A 20,130-nucleotide genomic window follows, 5' to 3' on the forward strand; every position below is an offset into this window, starting at 1 on the left:
CTGCTATTAGGAACATCCATAGAGATCAGACAACCATAGTTTTGTCTTCACATAAAGTCTATTAAATAGCATTGTTTATGGGGTCATGGTTCACAAATATAGACACACACATGAATGGTATGTTTTCACTTGATATTAATGGAAAGGAGAAATGCACAGTTTGTTTTAAAAAGAAAACATGTAGGAATGGTAGAGCAGTAAGTATATATTAATCTGACTATTCATACAATGGCATTTCATTTGTGTTGGGAATATAGCTTCTGTATGAATACACTATGAATATTGGGAAACACAGCTAGAAGGATCTAATTTCTCTCAGGATGTGCCACTATTGAAAAGAAATGCACTATTACATATAAAATACCCTCATACTTATTTTATTTTTCAGTGAATGATTTTAAATATTTCTTGTTCATATAGTATATAACTGAGAATAAAAATAAAATGGTGGCCAAAGATGCCAAAGTAAATAATTGCATTAGTTAAGTTTCTTGAAGCTTTGTTAAGCTTTAAAAAAAAATAAAGGAAATAAAAGGGATAAAAAAAACTCATTGAAGAAAGGAATTTAGTCTTTTGGAGACAGACATTTGTCCCTTAATTCCCTCTCCTTTGCCCCAAAATATAAAAGGGATACCTACTCTTGGGATGTGGTAACATCACTAGCCATGACTTCTATAACCTCCAGATATGGTGACCTGAAATTTGGGTGGCACGGATATTTGTGGTACGATAAAGTCATGGTTAACATAGATTTCAAAAATCATTATGTTAGACGTGCCATATTGAGAATATGGAATAGATACAAATCCAGGCTGTGCCTGAAAACGTGGCTCTCAGCATAAGAAGCATTCTATAGATGAGAAATAATAGGCAAACACAAATGGTTAACATATTGTGAGATACTAGAATTCTTTCAAGGGGAATACAAAATAAAATCAAGAGAACAACTGATGGCAAAAGGACATAGTTGTCAGTGGTTTTCTTAGTTACAGTTATCAGAAAGATTTAGAGTAGATAAAAGAATTTATGGTATTGAACATTGTAAGACAGATTTTGAAACAGAATTGTGTACAAATTATGAACATCTGACTGCTAAAACATATAAACATTTATTATTGAAATTTGAAACAGAAGAAAAATTAAGGAATGTATGATAAAGTGGGCTAAACATTTTGGTTATAATACACAGATGGAACAATGGAAAATGTGGTTGAAAGGACAGAAATTTACACTATATTATAATCTTAAATTTTTTGCAAAATAATGTACCATTGGTATATGACACCAGAAAAAACTAGAATGTACAAAGGTACTTCAAATTTATGTTGGAAATGGGAACAAGAAAGGTCATTTTATCATACTTGGTGGACATGCAAAAAACCTAGAAAATTTTGGGTTCAAATACATACAGTGATTCAGAGGATTTTAAAGATGAACATTCAGCTGAAACCAGAACTTTTCCTCTTTGCACTGATGGATAAACAGTTGGAAAAAAGAACATTGTTTTTATATATGGTAACTGTAGCGAGATTATTGTATATACAAATAAAGATTTGGCAATACTTACAACAGAGTAATAGTTGGTGAAGATGGCAGAACTCCCTGAAATGGCCAAATTGACTTGTTTGATTAGAGAAAAGACAATTATCTATGTTTATTGGTGGCTGGAAACTCCTCATGGCCTTTTTCCGTAAAAAAGAAAAAATGAACTTATGATTTATGGTTTTGATTATTAGAAAGGATAGATTATAGAAAGAAGAGAGTCACGATGTAATTTTAGAGAGAGAGGTCAATTTATAATTGTACCTGTAACTGCTGTAAAGAAGATCAGAAGTCACTTCTTTATATCTTTTTTCTTTCTTTTCTATTTTTCTGCTACTCTTTTTCTTTTTGCACCTTTTGTTTTTTCTTTCGTTTTTTCCCTTTTGTTTTTTGCTCCATCTTAGTTTGTATTAGTCTTATTCTTGTGTTTAAAATTTTCAATAAAATTATATTATATGTGTGTGTGTTTGTGTGTGTGTGTAACCTCCAGATATGGCAGGAAGAACTGTGATTCCAAAGCTGGAAAAGATTGCCTACCCTAATATTGTGACTGAGACAAGCACTTTATTGATTAGGTTTCCACAATCTATTGCTCTCCAGATGCACTGAACTACAAACTCATCAACCAGTGGAATAATTGTTGCCAGTTTCCATGCGGCTATCTTTGGACTTGAAAATGAATTAATTTGTGTAGCTACCAAAATATAAGGAAGTGTAATATTCTAATGTTTTGATGGAAACATTTTATGGATTACCCATCTACTCTGCGTCCAGTTTTGAATTCAGTGCTATGACTGTATCTCTTCCGACTATGTTTTCTTCCCATATCTCATTTGAACAACTTGGTTTGGGTAAAGGGGCAATGAATTATTTACCAAGGACAGGTCTCTGCCATGTGTTTCAACTAGATTAATAAATTCTGCAGCAAAAACAACCGAGACTTGTAGCAATTTAAAAGCCAACAAATTGTCTCTTACCAACTAGAGTCAAATGCATGAAGTGTTCTCAGCAGGTAGGTTTATCTAAACATACACACTGAGATTAAATGATTATGACATTTAATAAGTATACTCCATGATCATTCAGTAAGAGTTTAAATGTGTAAAAAGTAAGCACAGCATTTCATACTATCATTTCTTATTGATAACACAGAAATCTAGGATGTTGATCTTAACCGCTGTAATGGGACAGAAACTATTGTATCCATTGAGACTGAAGAAAACGATCATTTTCCCACGGATATCAGTGCATCACCAACAATGGTATGCTCTAAAGATGTTAGCATTTCTTAGAAACTGCAATTTAGCTGCAATTTATTAAAGTTGGTTTAAGCTATCTGGAAAACAAGCAATTGGGGAATACTGATAGAAAGCTCTGAGTAAAAGGAGAGATTTGCTATAGATTACGGTAAAACAAACGTGTGTCAATGACATTCACCTTTCTGTTCATATATTAGGCCTACTATATTTGGGCTGCACAAATCCGGACGTCCGGATTTGTGCTGACCAGATGTGGGCCCTATCATATACATTCTACAGACCATCAAAACCAATGAAAGTAGAGCTTTGTGGAAAAAATAGTCTGCATTCAGAATAAATGAATGAAATGCTATTTTAGATGCTTCTTGCGGACTGAGAAAGGTAAAAGAAGAGCATGCTAGGAGTTTATATTCCGCCCTCTCAGGCGCGATATGTCTACCTGGGTCCCCTCTCTCTGAACCCCTCCGGGTACTTAGTCTTTAAAAAACTCCCGAAAAGGCCGGAAATCAATCAGGCTTTTTTTTCCAGGATCTTTTACTTATTGTCGATGCCTATTAGAGGCACCGGAGACCCATAGAGAGAAATGCAAGTTGGCAACTTTTTTAGAGAGAAAAGGCTAGTCAGTTGGAGAGGTCTTCACCGAAATGAACTCAAGAGCACAAAGAAGAAAGAAAAAGGATTGGACGCCGTGCCGAAATAAACGTCATAAAGTTGCTCGTTTCAATAGAAACGAACAGATTCGAATCCCACATTTATACTATGTCAAAGAAGGCTTATGAAGAAACAAGGAAATAAGATCCCCCTCACAAAGAGCGGAGTGGTACAGCCTTCCTCCGAGCTGGCAAAAGCGTCTTCTCTTCGGGGCGGAGTTTGAATGAAAAAGGCTCTCCGTTGGAGAGGGAGGCGATAACGTCGGATCTTTTAAGAAGGCGATAAGCGGCTTTAAAAGGGTACGGCCACGACTGTGGGCGAAACCATTTTTCAAAAAGAAGGGGCGTAGGACTAATAAAGCGGCCAACTCTTGAGAACTTGCGCAGTACAGTACAATAGGGGCGGGATAAAAGTGAAGAACTGAGCTGAGTAGCTCTCAGCTGAAAGCGGCTCGTTGGTCTAGGGGTATGATTCTCGCTTCGGGTGCGAGAGGTCCCGGGTTCAAATCCCGGACGAGCCCATAGATGGAGGAAGTTTAATTTCCTTCGTATTTTGGGAGAGCAAAGCTGCTTTAATATTTTACAGAGCCTTTCATCAAAACCTTAAATGGAGGTAAGCAAGGAGGAAGATGCCGAAGGATGCAAGTACATAACCTCCACAAAGTCGAGGAGAGGGGATTAACAGGATACCAGTGCTATAGCTGGAATTCCGCATAATTTAATCCGTATTATGTTTCTCATTTATATGAACTGCCGCAAAGACCGACTGCGTTTATAATCTGGCCTTGACAAAACCGTTTTTATTATTCATCATTACAAATTATTAAAATCATTTTATGTGTATGAAAGCAGCGGAGTAAAGAAGGGGAAACGAATAGGCTTACTTTTTCATTCTTATAGTTGTGGAACGGTCAACAACAAAAAGAAGGAAAGGTCTATATATTCACAATGCAACACCGCTGGCGAATGAATTGCATAACAATCGGTGTCAAATCCTGCTGCAACGTTTTCTAAAGTTTTGGAGGGGGTGGAAAGAATAGCCTCCTGCAAAATACTTAATGTTTTTTTAAAAAAAACATCATGCCGGAATTACGTGAAAACACTGTAAAAGGTAGGGCTCGTCCGGGATTTGAACCCGGGACCTCTCGCACCCTAAGCGAGAATCATACCCCTAGACCAACGAGCCAGTCTACAAAGCAGTTCTTATTCTTATTCAGGAACCTAACTTTAGTCGTTACGGTTACTTTAGATCTCAGAGCGATCTTGACTCCGAAACGTGACGCGACGTCATTGTTAAACCAGATCGAGCACCGCATCTTTTTTTTTTTTTGCTGTGCATTTCCTAAAGTCAGCAAAATAAGTAACCCCATTCAAAGGCGGATGTGCTTAGGACAGAATGTTACTTACATAAAATATGCATATTGCATACCCTCATTTACATTAAATATGTATGCGGTTGCTATTTCTGCAAACAGCTGAACAATCCTTCGCACAAGGGCTGCAGAAACCCTGGGAGAATCCAGGAGATACCGCATTTCTGCGTTTTTTACTTGCAGCTGCCTGCGGTTTTACTACATTGGAAAACATTTTTCACTGGGGGATAATACAAAAAATACGCCCCGCTTCCTATAGAAATAAAGATGGGTTTACAGGGTGCTATGTCAAATTAAGGGAACAGGACGGTGGAAGCTGATCCCAAGATGATCCGGCACACAACTTTTCAAAGCTATCACCCTCTAGTGCAGGGTTTCTCGACTTTGTCAAGTTTAAGATGGGTGAACTTCAACACGCTGGCTGGGGAGTTCTGGGAATCGAAGTCCACCCATCTTAAAGTTGCTGATGTTGAGAAACACTGACCTAGAAGAAAGGCCCGCTAAATCCATTGCGCTTGTTTCCGAGTAAACGTGCCATTATACCTAACTGGGAAACTGAGGAGTTTTGTTTGCTGCCAATGCAGAACCGGGCCGTGAGAACTGTTTGGAGCCCGCTTCAGAAGCTTATTGTGCAATCAACGTTTGCGTCCGTAGCTTTCCGTTGATCGATCGCAACATGTTCTTCGCGGGCTTGCTTTTTCAACTCTTGCCCGGCGGTCTCCTTAGCCCACTTGCTAATTCCTCCTTCCCGCCGTCGGACTTCCATTCCTCTCCACAACAATGGATATGAGGTGGGCGCCAGCGTAACAATGGGAAGGAAAAATAAGTGGGCCCAGGCAGAAAGATGGCTGCAATATTAATGGCTGCAGCAACAGCAGCAAGTGGCCGCCCTGGGAAGCGCGAGACCGGGACAGTCCGCGCGCCCGCACTATGGCTGCTCCTGGTGATTCTTCCTCTCGGCCAGTGTAAGAACGGCAGCCAGCCTTCCCGCTTCCCCCGAGGGCAAGAGGCGCTTCTTCCCGGCAGGGCAGGGCAGCGCTTGGCTTAGCCCCGCCCCCTTTACCTACTTGAGAAGCTCGCCGCAGTCGGGGCGATCCCGTTGTAATTGAAAATAGGGTCCGAAAATTTGGGTGGGGGGGGCATCTAAGGATGTAGAGGAGGCAACGATCATCGATAAAATAACGTTTGTAGAAATCGTAAATACCTTAAAAGGTTCTAAAAGAATTTTCATCTGAGGGTGCACGAGCACCCTAAATGAGCTTACTCGGGTTTTTCCTTGGGCTTACATTTGAATGAGGCAGAATTTTTGAAATAATATTTCCGTTTTTAGTGGTGCTAGCTTTTAAACAGGGAACTGCTGGCTGTAACTTAATTCATTGCATTCCTTTGGAATGAATAATGCAGATTCATTTTTTGATGCGGAAGTATTTGCATTTTGGTTCCTTAGTGAAACTGCATCTGCATCTGTAGAATCAAAGCAGGATCCAGAAGATGAAAGTCTGGAACTGAGAATCATTCAGGCTCAAACTGATTTAACAATTTTTTTTTCAGTACTCCTTCAGCTGGACAGTGAATAAACTCCAGCAATTCAAATATTTTCTCCCCATAACTGGGTACAAGACAGGCACCCATTGCTATGGCTGTGCCCATATTTTGAGGAAGAGGAATGTTCAAGATTAGAAACATTTCAGGAAAAATCCCAAAGCATTCTGGTAATACGTAAACTGTGTATTTGTTGATGAGGATTTAATATTACTTCTCAGTATAGATTTCCAAACTACAACTGGAAAAAGTCAAATTACACCAAGTTTAGTCAGAAACAGAATAAATTTGCAAGATGGTTGCAAGAGCAATGAAAGCCAGCTGGGTGACTTTGGGCTGGATGGCTCTCTCAGCCCAATCCATCTCACAGGGTGGTTATTGTGAGGAAAATATAGGAGGCAGGAGAATTAGGTATGTTCACCACCTTGAGATAGACAGACAGACAGGGCAGGATAAAAATCTAATGACATATATATAGAGAGAGATAAAATAAATAACCAAGTGATACCATCAGTAGCAGAACAGAAGTAATGCCCTCTCCCCAAAATCAGGCAAAAAATGGCTTTTATGCTTATTTAGAGAAGATACATATTGGGCCAGTATAGCCTACATTATTTCATCTAATACCAAATCTTTAGAATTTGGTATTAGTACATTCTTTAAGTAAAGAATACTTTACTTAATTGTGATATTGTGCATATCACTTTGCTTCATGCACTCCAAATTTTTCTTTCTGCTAGTCGTTAGCCAAGTCCTTAACCAAGTCTTCCAATATCTACCCCTTACAAACAGGATACGAAGAGAACAATATTTCACTACAGTAGTGATTTGTTCAGAGATACAATTTCAAGAACTTATCCCATTTTAGCTAATGGATAAAAGGATTCATGTAGGTAAAGCTGAATTTTGTTGTGTTGAGAGAGGCTTAAAACATCAGTCTTCAAGGAGCCACTGCTAGATTTCAGTTTCATGTGAGCTGGTTGTATATGTTATGATATACATATTAATATGTGGCAAAAAGTAAGACCAAAATATGTGCTTTATCTACAGATGAGTTCTAAAATTGAAACTTCTGTGGGTGCTTATTGGCTTAATCTGCAATTATGAAACAGTACTGTTTTAGAGGTATCAACCACCCTATATGTACTTGAATGCTGGAGTAACAGACGAGAAACATGCAAATAAGGGTTCCATTGCATTAAGATAACCTTACCCCACCTGCTGCAATCTAGTTATGTTGGACCAACTCTCATAATCTCAGACCCAGCATGATCAAAGCAAATAGTAGATGATTAGATTTCTAGACAAAAAAGTCTGCAACGTGTACAGGGAGCTGGAGCATAGTGGGAAGACAAAAAGCCATCTTATCCTATTAGCAAGGTTTAGTGTTTAATGCATTGAACTAGGACCTGGAAGTTGCAGGTTCAAGTCCACCCTCAGGCATGGAAGGTGTCAGGGTAGCCTTACTTCGAATAAGACATGGACTCACTTAAAGGGTTTAAGGATTTCCGAGTTTATTGAAGCAGAATGCATACGGAGAAAAAGATGGGAATGCGGGCGTGGTAGCAGGGTGGTCTGTTTATACCCCGGTGGCGGACCTTGTCCTCCTCCACCCCCCATTGTCCCCCAAGCCGGGTCCGGATGGGTGATTAGAGTTGGTATGGGTATGACGATGGGCGATTCGGGCGATCTCTGATGTTCCCCTTTGTCTCTTTGCCTTCATCCGGTGCAGGTGCGTCCCCCGGGGTAATGGGTGGGAGTTCCCCCGATCTGTTAATGGTTTCCATGTCCTGTCCGAGGTGCGCTCCTATTGTCCTGGTGATTGATTTTATGGGTTTGGGTGCTTAAGGGATGATGTGTGTGTTTAAAGGATAATGGTTATCCCTTCCTCTTTCCTGATGTGCATGTTCCCCGTTGTGATGCACTTATGCCTTGCAACGGGGAACATGACAGAAGGTCACTGGATCATTTTGGGTTAATCACTCTCTCAGCTCAACCTGCCCCCCAGGGTTGTTATAGGAAATTTTGGAGTAGGTATGCCATGTACGCTATCATGAGCTCTTGGAAGAAAGGCAGGGTATAAATCTAACAAATTAAACAACAGTTATTTTTCCATCACCATTCACCATTTTGTTTTCCTTATTAATCAATACTGGTATCTCAGCTACTGCAGTCTCCTGCATATGACACCCTTAGCCATCTAAATTTATGGTTCTGTTAGAGGCTGCTTTTTGCATAGCTTTGTCTACCTCTGTTTTCTAATTACCTACCTCTGTATTTTTCATTGTGTATTTACATCATTTCTGGTGGGCCCTGGATGACTTCTTGGTCATTCTCTGATCATTGATGTTTCAGCTGTGGAAGTGTCCACACCATCTGAACTGTTTGTAGAAGCTGGGACAGATGCAAAGCTTGCATGTACCTTCACATCATCAGAAGAGATCAGTCCTGCAACATCCGTTACTTGGAGCTTTCTACCAAAGGGATCAGCTCTTCTTCCTAAGCCAGTAAGTGTGAATATCTAAGACTAGATATGAATTAGAATTTGTGGCAAGAGGGGATGATGTATATTGACTGTACAGTACTACTTTGGACATGTATAAGAATATCTTGTTATAACATATCTCTGCTTTTATCATGCCTGTTCTCCAGACATATATTTACTTCGCCCATGTTCTGAGACATAAATTATGTGTTAAGGAATCTTTGAGTATTGGCAGTCTCACATCTTAGCAAATTTGCCCAAGCATTTGTTCAAGAATAATTGGTTATTTAAAGAATTACTTTCTTAACACAGATACTAAACAAAATGTTATTGGAAGTTAGCTTACAAGTTCTAATGAGAAATAGAACTGCCTTAACACTCTCACAGGCATTTACAGAGAGGGAAACATACTGGTTATCATGCTAGGGATAACATGTTATTCCTGCATATCCTAGCCTAGAAAGTAAAGAAGAGGAAAGGGAATGGTATTTGTTATGACAGGGAACATGATTATAGAGAAATATTAGGGGTTAAGTGGCTAGACCAAGGGTTGGTAATCTTTTTATGCACCAGGTATCATTATATAATCCTATATGATGGTACAGCTGCCTTATGCATGTATGAGTGTGTGCATGTGTAACCTCACCCTTGTGCAATCACATTTCCACAGATCATGGAAAATGCAGTTGCTAGACAACAGTAGAAATGTATTCCAACATACTGTCATTTTTAAAAATAGGAAGACCTTTCTTTCATCTTTCTGTTATATAAAGCACTCATTTCTGTCTTCTTCATGTCATATGGATTCTCCCCTCTCATAGGTACCCAAAATGGTAAGTTGTGTATCTTGACCTCAATAATATTTCAAGTGGAGTCAAAACTGTTCAGAATGTATGGACTGAGGCCAAAGGCTTCAAACCTAGTCTAACATGTTTCTAACTTGAGAAGCTCCACTACTAAATGTGAGATTGATTTCAGAGTAAACATGCATAAGATGAGAAGTCAGGCCAAAATTATCTATAGCAATCCTAGGATCTTATTTTTTCTGAATCCAGTTATCATCATGCACTGAGACTGAGTTTTGTGGCATCACCATTGTCCCCCAATATGGTGACTTCCAATATACAGTATTGAAGCTTCCATTATTCATGGACTTGTGATCCAACACACATGGAAGCCATCTAGTATGTTAAATTCCATATTGGAAATGTTCACCAGTGTTAAAAAAAGAAGAAAAATTAAATATTGTTGCAAAATAAATGTATTTTTGTCTATTTTTACAGTTTTTCTATTTCTCTGATGGGAAAGCATACAATGGGAACAATGCACCATTCAGTGGCAAAAGTGGCTGGGATGGAAACTTTGATGAGAAAGATGCATCCATCAAGATATCAAACATGCAACCTGCTTATAATGGCACTTATTTCTGTGATGTTAAAAACCCTCCAGACATAGTCACTGAGCCAGGAGAAATTGAAGTTAAAGTTTGGAAGAAAGAAAGAACACCAGTCCATGAAAGAGTAGAAGCCATCCCTGAAGAAGCAGACCGTGGCCCTGAAAATACTACAGCCAGCACCAGAACTTCTGGAGGAATTTCATTCAACAGGGCATCACCCTGGCTACTAGTATTTTCATTCTGCTGCATTGTAGCATCTTTTGCAAACTCTTTGTTCTTAAAATAAAGAACAACTTGGGTTATGCTAATTACTGAATTCTCTGGTATCATTCTCTGGAATCCAAGATGGCGGCCATGGCGAGAAAGACGCTGCGAGAAAGACACTGACCCTGGTTTTCTAGGGGTGAGTTAGTCTCCGCGAGCCTCTGTGAGTCCTGCCTCTGGCTTTGGCTCTCAGGTCAGCTGAGGGGGCTGTGGGGTGGATTGGTAGGTCTCCCAACTTAACCAGGGTGGACCTGGAGACAATCGGAATCCTCCCCCCCGAATGAAGCGGCGGATGACGGGCAGCAGAGGTTTATGGCGGCAGTGGCAGCATACCTGGGAGGATGTGAACAGTCCTCCCGTGGACCCTGGAGGATCCCAGTGGAATCCCGGTAGCCCCCTGTGCTCTCCCGGTGGCCTGGAGATGAGTGGAATCCCCCCCCCCCGAATGAAGTGGTGTGCGGTAGGCAGCAGAGGTTTCTGGCGGCGGCGGTAGCAGCATACCTGGGTGGGTGTGAGCAGACCTCCTGTGAACCCTGGAGGACCCCAGTGGAATCCCGGTAGCCCCCTGTGCTCCCCCGGTGGCCCCTGGATACATCTGGATGGGCCAGACAGTGCCCCGCGACGGCAGCCTTGCAATGGACTGAACCTGTTGGGGCGACGGACTTGGGGGGGAAATGGGAAGGATTGGTGGGTGAAGTGGCTTTGGGAGAAATCCCTGGCTTTTAAAATCTTAGAGGATTCCGGAGGGGGGGAGGGGAAGGGAGACTGGCCATTCCCATTATATTAGGCGGCAGAGGGCTGGGGTCCCTTGGTGTGAGTGTGAGTGTGCCACTCCTCCTGTGGGTGAGAGTCTCGGGAGGAGGTTAGGATTGGCTTGATGTGGAAATCTACCCGCCCCTGAGTGAGAGTCGGGTGGTTAGGAGTGGCTGGTGTGTCCCACCTCTACTAGTGAGAGAGGTTGAGGTGGGGCACTGTAAGGGTGTGGATGGCAGTGGTGACCCAACAGCGCTGAGAGCAGAAGCTGGTGCGCTGGGGGGGATTGCCACTGCCTAAGGTGGATGGTGTGGGAAAAGATGGATCTGTGGGAAGAGGGACCTCTGGTTAAGCCCAGGAGTTCCGGAGGTCCGGGAGTGGAGGCTACCAGATTAGGAAACTCTGGGGGCTGTGGGGCGGGCTATTCCATTGAAGCGGTGATGGGCTGGGGACGTTATGATGGGACCCGGAGGGCAGGCCATCTTTGGGGAAGATGCCCCCGGTGTTTATTACTGGTAGTGTGTTCCGGCCCTCCGGAGTCATACCCAGGCCCTGGACGGCAGACCCTCATGAGCCCTGGTCTTCGGCTGCTGCTCCTTAATGCCAGGTCAGTGAACAACAAGGTCCCCTTCATATGTGATTTAATCACAGAAGAGGGGACAGACCTGGCGTGTATCACTGAGACCTCGCTGGGCTCGGAAGGGGGTGTAGCCCTCTCCGAGATGTGCCTGGCCGGGTTTCAAGTGTGGCACCAGCCGAGACACCAGGGCAGGGCAGGAGGGGTGGCAGTTGTCATCAGAGAATCTCTAGTGGCCAGAGGCCCTGGTCCACAAGTGGCCAGTTGTGAGACCCTGTTTTTCAAGCTGGGATCTTGAGAACAGTTGGGGCTGTTGCTGCTGTACCAGCCTCCCTGCTGCGTAGCAACCTCCCTGCCCAAGCTGTTGGAGGCCGTCTCGGGGTTGGCGGTGGAGTTCCCCAGGCTTATGGTTCTGGGGGACTTCAATCTGCCATCCCTGGGACGTGCCTCAGAGACAGCCCGGGAGTTCATGGCTACCATGGCAGCCATGGGCCTGTCCCAGATTATTCAGAACCTGACTTGAGACAGTGGTCACACCCCGGACTTAGTTTTCCTGTTGGAGCAGTGGCAATGTGATCTGAGGAGAGAGTTAGATCTGTCCCCATTGTCATGGTCAGATCACACCCTGGTGACCCTGAGATTCTATTGTGCCACCCCGCTCCGCAGGGAGGCTGGTCCCATTCGATTCGTCCACCCCCGGCGACTGATGGACCCAGTAGGGTTTCAGAGGGAGCTGGGGGTTATTCCCGAGGGCCTGCTGCACGGTCCAGTGGAGGTCCTAGCCACAGCCTGGAATAGAGCCGTGGCCAGGGCCTTGGACAGGATCGCACCTCTGCGACCTCTCTTGCCTTGTTCGACCCTGTGGTTTACGGAGGAGTTGAGGGTTTTGAAGAGGGTTAAGAGAAGTCTGGAGCATCACTGGAGGAAGACGAAGACTGAATCTGACCGAACATAAGTTAGAGCCGCTATTAAGGCCTACCTTGTGGCAGTAAGAGTGGCGAAACATGAATATTTCTCTGCTCTTATTGCATCCTCAGAATGCCGTCCGACGGCTATGTTCAAGACCCGTCTGGGTCTGATAGATCCAGGGACCCACCTTCAGTGCTGTTCGGAAGAGTTTTCACAGCATCTGCAGGATAAAATTACTCAGATCCATTCTAAGTTGGAGTCTAAGCGTGAAGCGGAGTCTGGGGAGATGCCAGGGAAATGTACTTACCCTGTTATCTGGGAACGGTTTGATCCTGTTGGGCCTGAGGAAGTGGACAGGATTCTCCGGACTGTGAATGCAACCACGTGTCAGCTTGACCCATGCCCTTCCTGGCTGATAAAATCAGTCCGGGAAGTGACTTGTGGTTGGGTCCAGGCGATGGTTAATGCATCCTTGAGGGAGGGGGTATTTCTGGCTACCTTTAAGGAGGTGCTGGTGTACCCCCTCCTTAAGAAGCCATCTTTGGACCCTACTATACTGGGCAATTTTCACCCTGTCTCCCACCTTCCCTTCTTGGGAAAGGTGGTTGAGAAAGTGGTTGCGTTGCAGCTCCAGAGAATTTTGGAGGAAACAGATTATCTGGACCCCTTTCAGTCAGGTTTCAGGCCAGGATATGGGACAGAAACGGCATTGGTCGCACGTATGGATGATCTCTGGCGGGAGCGGGATGGAGGGAGTGCATCCATTCTAGCTCTCTTGGACCTCTCAGCGGCTTTCGATACCATTGCCCATGGTATCCTTCTGGGGCAGCTCAGGGGGTTGGGGGTGGGCAGTGTAGTTTTGCACTGGTTCACCTCCTTCCTCCAGGGCTGTTCCCAATCGGTGGTGATAGGAGAGGAGAGATCCGGCCCTCGACCCCTCCATTGTGGGGTGCCACAGGGTTCGGTACTCTCTCCTCTCCTATTCAACATCTACATGAAACCGCTGGGTGAGATCATCTGTCACCATGGGATGAGGTATCATCAATATGCTGATGATACCCAGTTATATATCTCCATCCCGGGTAAAGTAAGTGATGCGGTCTCCACCCTTTCCAGGTGCCTGGGGGCTGTGGGGGCCTGGATGGGGAACAACAGGCTTCAACTGAACCCTGGTAAGACAGAGTGGCTGTGGATTGATGGCTCCTTGGGTTCCAGGAAGCTGTCATCTTTGGTTCTGGATGGGGTGGCACTGCCCCATTCGGAACCAGTGCAGAACCTGGGGGTCCTCTTGGACTCGCGACTCCTGCTTGAAGAGCAGGTGGCAGTCGCAGCCGGGAGGGCCTTTGCACATCTTCAGTTGGTGCGCCAGCTACGCCCATTCCTGGACCGAGATGCCCTCTGAACAGTCACTCATGCCCTTGTCATCTCCGATATAGACTACTGCAATGCACTGTACATGGGGCTACCCTTGAAAAGTATTCGGAAGCTTCAACTGGTCCAGAATGCGGCTGTGCGGACAGTTATCGGGGCTGTAAAATCAGCCCATGTGACACCACTGTTACGCAAGCTGCATTGGGTACCAGTTTGCTTCCGGGTCCAATTCAAGGTGTTGGTTATCACCTTTAAAGCCCTACATGGCATGGGACCAGGGTACCTGAGAGACTGTCTCGTCCCCATAACATCAACCCGTCCCACCTGGTCAGGCAGGGAAGGCATGCTAAGGACCCCATCAGTAAACGAATTTCATCTAGCAGGGTCCAGGAGGCGAGCCTTCTCTGCAGTGGTGCCTGCCCTTTGGAACATCTTGCCCCCGGAGTTGAGACAGGTTTCCTCGCTCTCAGACTTCCGGAAGAAACTTAAGGCCTGGTTCTGCTGCCTTGCTTGGGAGGGGGAGAGTGATAGCTCCACTTGGGGATGGCTGGCACCGTAGCACCTCTTAGTGATTGTGTTCCATCTCCACTTGGATTTTACATTTGTTTTTATATATATTTTAATGGTAATTTTTACGTGGTTATGTTTTTAGTGCTATTTTATTGTAAACTGCCCAGAGTCCCCCATTGGGGGAGATGGGTGGTGATATAAATTTAATAAATAATAATAATAATAATCTTATTTATCTGAACATTTATTTGGATGTTATATATGATCCTACACTTTGCCTCCTTTAAAAATCAAATTAATTAAAATATACTAAATATTTTAGTATACTTCAATGTACTAACTATATATTTCATAGTATATTTTATGGAAGTATATTTTCCATAATACAATTTATGGAAAAGTTAAGCCTAGTTATAAAAGAAAACCTCACACTTTTAGCATTTCAACTCACTGAGGAATTCTCAATCAGTAACAAATTTGAGGAGTGGCACAAGTTTTTGTAGGCTTGCACATACTAGCTCTCATCAAGGCAAAGCAAAACTGGGGTTTGACAGGGTTCAGCTACATTTGATCTGTCTGCTATGCTCAATCTGCTTGCCTCCAGTAACTCCTGTGCGCTTGCTTACCAGCAACACCTTGTTACTATCTTTCCTTCGCCAAAGTTGAGAGGCTTTCAGTAGGATAGGCAAAGATAGTCCACCCACCCCCATTTTCTCCTGGGCCTGCCTTTCTAAGCTAAGTCATGAGATGGGGCAGGCGAGGAAGGGATGTGGAGGCCAAGTGAGGCTATGTGACGTGAGCGCTGGGAACTCCACTTGTGTTGTTGTTTATTCGTTCAGTTGCTTCCGACTCTTTGTGACTTCATGGATCAGCCTGTACTAAACTGGGGAAAGTCTAAATGGAAGAGGGAGAGAGAAAAGGCAGTAGCAGAGGCCACCACCCACCACATTCTGCTCTATCTGTAGGAACCACCCAGAGTCCCCTTTTCGGGAGAGATGGGCGGTGATAGAAATTTGAAAAATAAATAAATAAATAAACTAGAATTGCCATCAACAGCTTAGTTGGCTGGTAGAGGCAGAAGCAGCATGGGTTCTCTCATAGGGCAGAAACAAGTCACTCAGGTTGCATGTCTTCCTTCAGAGTCATCTCTTCCTTCATGAAGGAAACCAGGAAAAGAATGAATATCTCTCTTTGGCTTTTCCCCCATCATGCATTTCATTCTTGGGCTCTGGAAGAACAAAGTTTTATGAAAAGGTCCCATCCTCCCAAGAGAAAGCAAAAAGAATGAACAAGGGAGAAAGCATCCCAAACAGCTGTCCCCATGTGGTGAGCCATTCCGATGATGCTGAACGAAAATGCCCAGCATTCCTCTACCTTGGCCAGGCTAGCTGGACTGCTTGATGTTGCAAATCAGCAACATCTGGAGGGCTACAGATTATGAATTAAAATGTCATTGTTAAAAGAATATGAATGTATTTCTTGCCAAGTCTGAACTCTAATAAAATCTTTAGTTTTATTCATGGGGGAGGGGAAGCAGTTCACACAAATTCATTTATCATTTTCAAATGTCACTGAAGTTTCTTAACTATGGACCAGCCAGTAATAAAGGGTTCCCTTTTTATATGTCTTTGTTGTGCAAATCACATAAGGAAAGTAGCACTAAGTTATGTCATTGTCAACAATAGCTTTCCTTTTTTCTTGTCCTCCGTCTTTGTCACCACTCTAAGTAAATTCTCACTCATTTGCAATTTGCTCCCTGGATAACTGAGTTGTTTACTTTTTATCTTCCAGAATGCATAACCTGATGTTGTTTTATTTCTGTGAGTCAAGAGCTACAGGGATAGTTTCCTGATAAAGGGATGAAACACTTTCTTCCTTTGAATGCCAGTACAATTCTCTTTCTTCAGCCTTCAACTGAAAGAAATTTGCTCCAGCCCTTGTTCTGACTCCCATTTTGTTCTCAGATTCTTTTGGTTTGTTTTTTGACATTCAATTCTAACCCTGTCCCAAGCTCCAAAGTTCTTCCAGTGGTGTAATCTTGATGCTACAGTAGTAAAGTTAATGGGTAAACACTGGCTTGGACACATCCAAATGCAAATGTTGACAAAGTAAGGGAAAGTTTATAACTTAGATTTCTCATTCCTTCAATGTAAAACTGCCTTTGAAGCTGTAGGATACATTTTTGTGCTGCATGTCATACTTTTATCAGCCCCTGAGTGACGTACTGATCAAGGTCCTGTTACATGACTGTAGACAGATTATCCTAGAAGTGAATGAGCTGTGACTGGAAGAGTTATTTCAACAGAGCAAGAGGCTCATTTGCCAAATACATGTGCTGTTTATTTATAAAACAATATATTCATGTTTAAATCAAATTTATAGTTGCCATCCCTCGAAATGTTTTGGCACAATTTTTCTTTGCCCTTTGAATCTGTTTCTCAGGTATCTGCAAGCTGTAATTGCCTATCCTGATAGCTCAGTGTCTGAAATAATAGGAAGATTCCTTGTTTAGGATTAGTGAAAGAGGAAGGCAGGTAGCTAAGGCAAAAAAGGAAGGAGGAATCCCATGTGCCAGTAAAAAAGTTTTTTTTTGGGGGGGGATTGATGCATTTTGGAAAATGCATTCTTTTTGTGTATATTCAGAATAATTCAGCAGAAAATACAGTAGCTTTAAGTTACAGATATGAGCAATCAAATTATTTATTTGAAAAATTCTTATGTCTACTTATTACGAGGTGTAGAATATTCAACTGTAGAATCCACTTATTTTAAATAAGACTGTCTCATTGTCATTCTCCTAGTGTTGCCCCAAAAGATAAATCTCTTAAGGGCATTAAAGAAAACAACATAGACAAAATAATGTCATACAGCAACCAAGCCAAGAAGCACATTACCTTGGCCCCATGTAGCAGAACAGGAACAATTCTGAACCTAGATTTTTTTGCTCCATCAGCAATCATAGTTAGTATACCACTGAAATATGTGAAGAAATGGGTAAATGGAAAAGAAAGCAAAATAGAATCAGGCTGCACTGTTATTATTTTATTGGAAATAAATCATTTAGTACCGAAACTAAAAATTTGGAGGTTTCTGTAAGTCACTTCATGCTGCTGAAAACACATATCATGAATCAGGATTTAGAAGGCCATTTTGTATGGCTCAAATGTGAAAAGTAGAACTGCAACAGAAAAATGAGCCAATCTTTCACCTTTTTAAAATTTTAATCTTCAACTTTAGTATTCTTCAAGCAGTGGCCTATATATGGAGGCATATTTTGCATAATAAGTATCCAAACATTGCCAGGCTTGATTACAGTTTGCACAAGCCAGCAATAATGACCTCACCAAAGTGAATATTTGTAGCTCAGGGTTGTACTGTGGGGTCCTTGGTGCTCTCTGAGCCTTGTTTTCTTGCAGATATTTCATTGCCAGCCTTGGCAACATCTTCAGTGTGAAAAGGGAGTGGGCCTTGCTCTCAGTTTATATACCATAGTTTACCCAGCTTGTGTTGGTGGAGGTATTGTTTTCTTCTTGGGAGTTCCTTGATTGGACTGTTGTTTGCTGCTAGGTTGATTGAGTTAATAGTTCCTTGATTAGGGTATATTGTGCTGTTTGATTGTTCATCTGGTCTTAATCCTGGTGCTAATCTTTGCATATCTGGGTGTTTATTGCTGGCGAGGAGGTGTTCTGGTCTTCTGGCTTTTCTATTGTCTCTTTTGAATGGTATGTGAATGTTGTTTACCTCTATGTGTCTGTTGATGGCTGCTTTGTCGAGTGCCAAGCTTCTAGGAATTCTCTGACAGTTTTGGATTTGGCTTGGTTTAGGATGGCATATTCAAAAAAACCAAGATTATGGCAATCAGCTTGATTGATAACTGGCAAATAGAGGGAGAAAATGTAGAAGCAGTGAAAGACTTTGTATTTCTAGGTGTGAAGATTACTGCAGATGCTGACTGCAGTCAGGAAATCAGAAGACGCTTAATCCTTGGGAGAAGAGCAATGACAAATCTCGATCAAATAGTTAAGAGCAGAGACATCACACTGACAACAAAGGTCCGCATAGTTAAAGCAATGGTGTTCCCCGTAGTAACATATGGCTGTGAGAGCTGAACCATAAGGAAGGCTGAGAGAAGGAAGATCGATGCTTTTGAACTGTGGTGTTGGAGGAAAATTCTGAGAGTGCCTTGGACTGCAAGAAGATCAAACCAGTCCATCCTCCAGGAAATAAAGCCAGACTGCTCACTTGAGGGAATGATATTAAAGGCAAAACTGAAATACTTTGGCCACATAATGAGAAGACAGGACACCCTGGAGAAGATGCTGATGCTAGGGAGAGTGGAAGGCAAAAGGAAGAGGGGCTGACCAAGGGCAAGATGGATGGATGATATTCTAGAGGTGATGGACTCGTCCCTGGGGAAGCTGGGGGTGTTGATGACTGACAGGAAGCTCTGGCGTGGGCTTGTCCATGAAGTCTTGAAGAGTCAGAAGCAACTAAATGAATAAACAACAACAACAGGATGCTTACAGTTTCCCAGTTGAGTCTGTCCATGTGTTGTGAGATTAAGGAGTTTTCATTGTGTCTTCTGACTGCTAGTTGGTCTTCATGGATGCACTCTGCTAGTCTTCTGCCTGTCTGTCCTACATAGTCCTTACACTGCTACAGTCCTTACACTGTATGTTGTAGATAACTCCTGTTTTTTCTGCTTGGGCTACTGGATCTTTTGGGTTACTTAAGATGTTTTGAAGGGTTTTAGTTGGTTTGTGTGCTATGGTGATGCCATGTGGTTTTAACAGTCTGTTGGTAGTTTCTGAGATGTTTCTGATGTATGGCAGTGTTATCCTTTTCATAGTTTGTGTAGGTTGTCCTGTAGTGGGTTGAGTGGTCAGGCACTTTTTGATAAAGTTGTGGGAGTATCTGTTTCATTGTTGTATAGGTGGTCTGTTTCTTTTTTCTGGTGTTCTGGGTTGCTGCAGTGTGTAAGTGCTCGTCTGAATAATGTTCTTACACAGCTCCTCTCGTGGGAGGTTGGGTTGTTACTTTGGTAATAGAGCACTTGGTTGATGTGGGTAGCTTTTCAGTAGACTGGGTTTCCAGTTAGAATGGGTACATTTTATGTTGCAGAGAAATTATGGGTAATATTTCCAGGTTTTCTGGTGGGGTGTTTAAGGTTCCACTAGAATATTTAGGGATTCTTTTGATGTGGCAGACTAACACGATTACCTTTATCAAATTTATTCGTTTCCATCTGTTCTGCTTGGTTGGAAAGAAAGAAAAAAAGAAAGTTTAGGAAATTCTCCAGCTCCACTGTTATGAGATCCATTCATTTTTCATCATAGTTCCACCCATTGCTGTACCCCCCCACACACATTTAGCATGGCCTCTAGACACCAAAAGCTTCCCTATTTCATGACAGAATATATTTTAAAAGATTGTTGCCTTTTATTCTTCATATTTTGCATTAAAACCATAAGAAACATAATACAGAAAAAATGGAGGGTA

The 20,130-nt window shown here is 42.7% G+C and overlaps 2 protein-coding genes and 2 non-coding genes across 4 annotated transcripts in view; 3 read left to right on the plus strand and 1 right to left on the minus strand.

Moving 5' to 3' along the window:
• The first annotated feature begins 3,900 nt into the window (after positions 1-3,900).
• TRNAP-CGG (transfer RNA proline (anticodon CGG)) lies at positions 3,901-3,972 on the plus strand. Its single transcript has one exon. It is a non-coding gene; the product is annotated as a tRNA-Pro (tRNA).
• A 593-nt stretch (positions 3,973-4,565) lies between these two features.
• Positions 4,566-4,637, minus strand: TRNAP-AGG (transfer RNA proline (anticodon AGG)). The gene has a single exon. It is a non-coding gene; the product is annotated as a tRNA-Pro (tRNA).
• A 1,031-nt stretch (positions 4,638-5,668) lies between these two features.
• LOC134498558 (myelin protein zero-like protein 1) lies at positions 5,669-10,555 on the plus strand. The gene is made up of 3 exons (XM_063304716.1): positions 5,669-5,789; positions 8,722-8,873; positions 10,135-10,555. Exons 1-3 carry the CDS (start codon positions 5,669-5,671, stop codon positions 10,531-10,533), a joined length of 672 nt encoding a protein of 223 aa, XP_063160786.1. The 3' UTR covers positions 10,534-10,555.
• A 248-nt stretch (positions 10,556-10,803) lies between these two features.
• LOC134498559 (myelin protein zero-like protein 1) overlaps positions 10,804-20,130 on the plus strand; it is a 35,193-nt gene continuing 25,866 nt past the window's right edge. The window contains 1 exon segment of the mRNA XM_063304717.1: positions 10,804-10,900. Within this exon segment, the coding sequence (XP_063160787.1) occupies positions 10,804-10,900 (97 nt within the window).

The sequence above is a fragment of the Candoia aspera genome, chromosome 5 (genome assembly GCF_035149785.1).
Source record: "Candoia aspera isolate rCanAsp1 chromosome 5, rCanAsp1.hap2, whole genome shotgun sequence".
In the NCBI taxonomy this organism is placed as follows: domain Eukaryota; kingdom Metazoa; phylum Chordata; class Lepidosauria; order Squamata; family Boidae; genus Candoia; species Candoia aspera.